Below are 7,662 nucleotides of genomic sequence, written 5' to 3'. Positions count from 1 at the left end.
TCTGATTCTTTGGACTTTATTTCTCCTACCAGAAATCACTAACATTGTTCAAGAATAAAGAAAACTCTAGGATTAAGTACAAAAAAAATTTATGAATCAATTAGGTTTACAACACAGAGTACAAACCAAGAAAGTAAATTTATTTAAATTACTAAAATAGCTTTTGAAGTAATTTACAGACAGATCAGCTATTACAATTATTTTTCCTTAAAGATGTAGGTAAAATCAATTACTTTAAAATAATTTTGGTCAGTGAAACATTTAATAAAAAATTTGTTTCATTATATAATATATACGTTATAAAATAAGTTTTTAAAAAAAAACTTTTGTTTTAGAATCCTCTATAAACCAGATGACCTGACTCTGACAGGAACAATTTACAATAAGGTGTATAAATATATGACTACTGGTAGTCCTTAGTTGAAGGAAACTATACCACATTCTACTACCAGTGATGGGATCTTCAAAATTATAAAGTCAATGACTGGTTATGGTACTTTATCAACAGTATTTTCACTTATAGGTTTGTTGATCAAAAAAAAAGTATATCTAGAATTTTAAGATTCTAAAAAAAACCAAGTAGCTGATATGAAAGCCTAGCTGTAGATGCAAAGTTACAACTGAAATAACTAGAGTACAGAAATGTACACTACACATTTTTAATATTCCTCATATATGGTAATTTTTACTCTCTTTTTGGCTTGAGGCACTCTTAAGTAAGATTTATCATGTGCATAGTAAATCTAGCTATTATGAGAGCATTCAAACACACCCAGATGACCTTTCATTACTTTTGTTCCTTTAAGCAGAAGTTGACTGCAACAGATGGACACTCAGAAAATGAAATCATTCTTCAACAGCTCAGGAATGTTGGTTAACATGGTTTACCAATTCCTGAAATTATTTTCTCAATTCAAACAAATGCTTCAGGTTATGTCCAAATTAACTGAATAACTGAATAAGCAAGTCTACTAACCCCTGTGATAAACATGCTTCAAAAGCATTCTCCTAAGGGGAAGGACTAAACTTTTTTTTTTTTAAAGAAAAAGGACATGCAAAAAACAAATCCCAAAAGAAATCACTGAGAATGGGGTTCAAATAACTACGTATGATTGACTTAAATCTCAGTGGCTCACTTTAACATTTCATCTTGAACACTTCCGGTCACGTTAGCCTTCACATCACAATTTCTCATTTTCCCCTTGTTTTCTTCTCCCCAAGTTCCAAAAATAAAGAAAAAAAATCCAAATATACACTCAGTTGAACTTTCATTACGTTTGCTCCTTAAGCAGAAGCTGACTAAGGAACTAACATCTAAAAGATGTAAAAGAGAACAAAATGGGAAAACCCATGGCTGCATTTAGGGAGCTGACTTACTAGTAACTCAACAAACTGAAAAATCTAAGTTACAAAATTGGGAAGATTCATTGGAAGGACCCTAATCCTTCCCATGGGTAGCAATAATGATTCAACCCAGAATCTAAATAGATTCTCTATGGAACTGAAATAATTTATAGTCCTCAGATAACCATTAACAGAGCTCTCAATGGACATAGGAAAATGATTCTTTCTCCAATAACAGATAATTAAATTGAATAAAGGCTTTCCTATCTTGACATAAGAAATTAATTTCCTTAAAAAAAAAAAAAACAGTTCTTTCAAAAAGAGCTCTGAGTCCATCTCTAATTAGGAAATTTGAACATTCTCACAACTTGAAACATGATTTTCTTTTATGTTACCCCTTAAAAGCAGATGCCCCTTTTCAGGTCATGTTCAGGTTGCACAGGCAGAACTACATGAGAAATTCGGCTCCAGAGCCCAGTCAATTTGTCAAAGTCCATATGATTGTAGGAGCTGGGTGTGTTAGAGTTGGTAAACTTGACTCTGAGGAAATCCCTCACTTTTTCTTCAATATCCTTTAGGCCTAGACTGGCTTCAAGTGTCTCCTCTTCCAACAGGACTGTCAGGACTAAAGCTACATCTTTGAAGGCTGCATGTTCATGGTCACAATACTTATAGAAGATCAAGGTAGAGCCTGCAGGCAATGACTCGATGCGGTGTACCACAGCTGCATTTTGGCCATTTTTGAATCCATTGCTCAGTTGTTCATCTACCTCGTGTTTGACAGTATCACTGTCTTCAGTAGCTTTGCCTGCCCCATTAATCCGGATGGCACTGACACGATGGAAGGAAGAATAGGCATCAGCAATTTGTTCACCCAGACACCTGAGTGTTTCTTCAGCATCTCGGGCGGCAGTGAGCAGCAAGATAGCAGGTTGACGCCGAGGCTGGGAGCTATTAAGATGTTTCTCCAGGAATGTTAGGCTCCTTTTCCACAGCTTCTCATCTTGACCTTGGTATTTATTCATAAGTTGTTTCATCTTGTTCTGGAACACTTGGACAGCAGTAGTTGTTTCTACCTCACGAGGATTAAACCAAAAACTCCAAAGTAGCAAAAATGCAATAAGAAATAATATCAACAACCATTTCATACTGACATAAGTTGCATTTTGGGGCTGTCCACTCACTTTTGCTGAGGAAGAAAATGAATAACAGACACAAATATTATTTCCTTAGGTTTAAGGGCAACAACTTTTTTTTTTTAAAGAATATTTGTGCTTACAGAACTGGGGTATAGGTCAAAGTTGCAGGGGCAGTGAGAGGATTCACCAGAGACAGTGGGGAGCAGAACAGGCAGACCTGACAGGAGCAGCGGGTGGGTCAGGAGAGGTCTGCTGCACCATGTGGGTCACCTCTGGGGCAGGGATTGAACATACACTGAAGCAGTAGCTTCACAGTGATGTGCTTTAACCCCTTATGCCACCAGGGAGGGCCTGAGGACAACTAACTTTTAAAGCCAATATTGATATTTATAAAAATTAGATAAAAGAGGAAGGAATTTAAGGAGGAATGTGACAATTTACTTAATTTGTAGTCTCAAGAAAATTTCACTCTCAAGGATTTTCAGTTCTGAGTATAAATGTGAATATATATACATATCTCTTCAATGTAAGAATAATAAGTCTTAGAGGAAAAAGTAGAATTTAAATATATAAAAAAGGTATGCACAAGTGAGAATGAGCACATTTTATAATATACAACCATCATCACTATTACTGCTAATGTAGGGGAGATAAATGAAAGACACTTCATAAAATAATGTTTTGATTTGGAACAGAGTTCACATGCTTAATTTAAAGGTGCATTTTTCTGAAGTATATAAAAGGAAAAGGATGCATTACAAGTGAAAATATTCTATACAGTGTAATAGTATGTCCCTTTAACTACAGAGAACGCCTATCTTTTGTATGATTCAAGTTAACTCTGGTAAAATTTAATTCCTAATTAATATTATCATTGGCAAATAATTTATATTTATCTGATTTTTCCCATTTATCAAGCATCTCCTCTTATATCACTTCATTTCATAACACAAAATTTAATATATACTTTTATGCTGTTTATTTATTGACTGCTTTAGGCTAATAATTGCACAGTGACCTATTAAGAGTAGTAATTCTCAACGAGTGATCAGGAGTACCTTGGGGCTCTTTCAAGGGGGTCCAGGAAGTAAAGCAATACTCCTACTTTTTTCTACAATGGTGATATTTATACAGATAGTGAAAAATGCCATAGTGGGAAAACAACTAATGCCTGAGCATGAACCATACAGCAATGGCACCAAACTGTACTAACATACAGTAGAGTCTTTGTATTCTCCATGGTCATGTATTCAAGGTCAGTTTCACTTAAGAAAATCTATGAAGCAGTTGAAATTATTTATTAAAACTTAACCTCTGCTACAAATTTTAATGCTCTGGGTAAAGAAACAGGAAGTACTTATAGGACTTTTGCTGCATAGGACACTTCAATGGTTGTCTTAGGAAGAAGTTTGTGCAACTGAACTGTGAATTGAACTAGTGCTTTTTCCAAGAATTTTTTACTTGAAAGAACAAGAGACAAACTATGGTTAGTCAGACTTGCATATTTGGGGCAGACATTTACTTGAAAATGATCAAAGGAAACCTACTACTAGGAAAACTACTGACAATATTTGTTGCAATTATAAAATTCAAACATTCAAGTGAAAAGTAGGACTGTGAGGGCCTCCCTGGTGGTATGGAGGTTAAAGACAAAGGGCTATCAAGCTATCACAAGCCACTGCAACCTGAGTTCTATCACCTAGCCAGGGTGCTGAACCATATATGGCACAGCAGACCTCTCCTATCTCTCTCACTGCTCTCCTCAGCAGTGTATTTCAGTAGATCTTCCCCACTCTGTCTCTGGAGAATCCTCTCACTGCTCCCCATTGCCCCACACACCTCTGGCCTTTACCCCAGTTCTTGTATGCATAAATGAATCTTTTTAAAAAAGCACCAAATCTCACATTTTAATACATTTAAGAAACTACTTGCTTAGTTTTACAGAACATCAAAAGGGACTATATGAAGACTACTAAAATTCTACATATCTGTATAAAGCTGGGTACTGTCTACAGGTACTGTCACCAAAACAATATGTTGTAACTGACTACAGAAGCATATATAAGAATCCAGCTCCATTTTATTCATTAAAGAAACTAGGAGAAATTCAAAGCTACCTGTTACTCCTGCTAAATTATTTCAAAATAAATATTAAAATTTTTGGTTTTAATATCCAGATAAATATAGATAGGTGTAACCAATATCAAAGAAAAATAAAGTTCTTTGAAAGACTTGTTTATTTTGCTAGTAGAAAGCAATACTAAGATTAAAAAAAGCCTGAGAGTTCTTGGTTTCAGGGTAATAAACAGGCTTAGAGAACGAAAGATTTGTCCCAAGGGCATACAGAAGGTATGTGGTTCAATCTAATTAAAATACAGATCTGTGGAGTCTAAACTCATAGTAATTCTATTGTGTCATGCTACGTGTACTCTTTCTTTTGATTTACTAAGGTTCCCTTGGTTAATATTAGCAACTTTACTTATTAACTTTTACTTTTGGTCTTACTGGAAAAGTAAAGGGGAAAATCAAAAGTCAGAAATTGTCCATAGAGTTTATCCAATAAAAATTTTACTGCCAGTAAAATATGTACTTTTTTTCCTCTGTAGTGCCTTAAAATTTTCAAATCAGAGCATTCTGTTGTCAAAAGATGAAAAGCAATTATGAATCACCAGTTTTAGACATTTGCTCAATAAAAACTGGACAAACTTACACTGGCTGAAGGTTGATGGAGACTGATTGCCAACCTCTGATTTCTGTATGCTGTCATCTAATAGGAAAAATTAAAGACTATCAATTAAAGTTACATAACTTAAATATTCCCAATAAAGAAAGAAAATACAAGTTCTACCACCTAAGCCAGAGACCATCCAGAATGAGGAGAAAAAGCTGATTATCCAAGTGCCCATTAGACTGAAAGTTTCTTGAAACATAAACCTATTTTCTTTTTGGTTATTTGTCACATGTAGTGGTCTAGACAAAGCATACTCTTAATACATTGGTTTTGTGAGAAAACCTTAAAGTATTTCATCCAAATTATTTAATGGGATTGATGAACATTTCTGGAACAAAGTTAAGGAAAGAAGGAAAAACACAACTATAATAAAAATAAACACTATACCATCTGAAAAACTGTCATATACTGAACTCTTGCCTGGTGGTGATGCTGTAGAGAGGAAAAAAACAAAATATGAATTATGGACTATTGAGCTATCTGAAAGGGTAGTTTGATGTAAAGGTTAACTTAATTCTCTTTATTTTCTGCCTCAAACGGATTCAAACATTTCTTCTGGTGCTTCTGACCATCACAAATAACAGTAACATTTAAAAAAATGACACCAAAAATACCTTTTGCTATTTCTGTTAATACACAAGTAATTGTTTTAGGTTCATGGCTAAATTGATCTCAAAAAAATAATCCTTACAACTTTAATTTCAAATTGTTCTAACTCAAAATAAATTAAAATTACTCACAGAATAAATTAAAAACAATCACAACTTTTTCCTTTTTCCATTCTTCCTTTTTGCCATATCTATAGATTTTAATATCTAAATAACAGCAAGACCTGGTTCAGAAAGTAGAGTGTGAGTTACTCATTCATATAACCTATATTTACCAATACTGCTATCGATAAAAAGCCTGGAATTTGACAATTTTGTATATATAAATTATCTTTCTGATGTTTATCAACAATTTTTATTTGGAATTCCAATTTTACTAAAAGAATAAAATTAGCAGTGTTATTAAGATACAAAAAGAGTCTTATTTTTGTTCTTATGACAAAGAGCCCCAAATACAGCCAAATGACATCAACCTTAACTCTCAAGGCATACTGTTTTACAATTACTAGCTTAGCCCAAGAAATGTCACCATATGAATCTTCTAAGTTAAGTTGTCAAAGTATTACTTAAAAAATAGTTTATTAGTTAATATTTATCTTGAATACCTAGTTCCATCATTGTAAAGATCAAATGAAATAAAATATGAAAATGATATGAAGAGAAACACTATGATGGTATTATAAGAGTGGCAAAATATTTATAACATAACATGTTGTAATATTCCTAACATTCACAGCATATAAAATTAACATCAAAAAGAATAAAATACTGAAGGATTAACTTAACCAAGCAGGTGAAAGACATGTATACTGAAATCTATAAAATACCAATGAAAGAAATTATTGCAAAGAAAAAAGTTTTTAAAAGTAACAAAAAGAGAACAGAAAAGCAAGAAAAAGACAAAAGAAATTAAAGCTACCACAAATAAATTGAAAGACATCCCAGTTTCAAAGGTTGTAGACTATTATTAAAATGCCCGTACTACGGAAATCAAGCTATAGATTCATTGCAATTCCTATCAAAAATCTGTGGCATTTTTTACAGAAATAGAAAATAATCATAAATTCAGATAGAACCAAAAGTCCCCAAATATCCAAAGCAATTTTTAGCACACAGAACAAAGCTAGAGGTAATGTATGTTCTAATTTCCAAGGATAGTACAAAACTAGAGTAATAAAAATAGTATGGTGCTGGTATAAAAAGAGACAAATAGACCAATAGAAGAGAACAGAGTCCAGAAATAAATTCATGAATTTGGTCGACTGGTCTTCTACAAGGGTACCAAGAATATGCAAAGAGGGAAAGGAAACATAATAAGGGAAAGGTTTTATCAAATAAATGGTGCTGGGAAAACTCAATATTCATTTGTAAAGGAATAAAATTGGAACCTTATGCCATAGACAAAAATTGACTCAAAATGCATTAAAGACTTAAATATAAGAACTGAAATGATAAAACTTCCAGAAAATATGGGGAAAGTATCTATTGACTTTAGTCTTGGCAATAATTTCTTGGATAAAGTACCTAAAGAACAAGCAACAAAAGCAAAAATAGACATGGGATTAAACTAAAAAACACAATGAAATATGTAATCCAAATAACAATGAGGTAATACTAGGTATCACCTCACACCTGGTAGGATGGTGTTTATCAAAAAATATACAAAAAATGAGGTACATAGAAAGGATGTGGGTAAAAGGGAACCCTTGTACATCACTGATGAGACTATAAGCTATTGCAATCACTACGGAAAACAGTATGGAGGCTCCTCATAAAACTATAAATGGAAATACCATATGATCCAACAGCCCTGCCATTGTGTATGCGTACATGTACACAC

General features: G+C 33.3%; 1 protein-coding gene across 1 annotated transcript in view; it reads right to left on the bottom strand.

Annotated features, from left to right (window-relative positions):
• Nucleotides 1–260: 260 nt before the first annotated feature.
• Nucleotides 261–7,662, bottom strand: part of TOR1AIP1 (torsin A interacting protein 1) — a 39,112-nt gene continuing 31,710 nt past the window's right edge. The window contains 2 exon segments of the mRNA XM_012728918.1: nucleotides 261–2,533; nucleotides 5,194–5,250. Of these exon segments, the coding sequence (XP_012584372.1) occupies nucleotides 1,743–2,533; nucleotides 5,194–5,250 (848 nt within the window). The 3' untranslated portion in view covers nucleotides 261–1,742.

The sequence above is a fragment of the Condylura cristata genome, unplaced genomic scaffold (genome assembly GCF_000260355.1).
Source record: "Condylura cristata isolate star-nosed mole 26May11 unplaced genomic scaffold, ConCri1.0 scaffold00024, whole genome shotgun sequence".
Taxonomy (NCBI): domain Eukaryota; kingdom Metazoa; phylum Chordata; class Mammalia; order Eulipotyphla; family Talpidae; genus Condylura; species Condylura cristata.
This window is presented reverse-complemented; position numbering and strand designations above follow the sequence as displayed.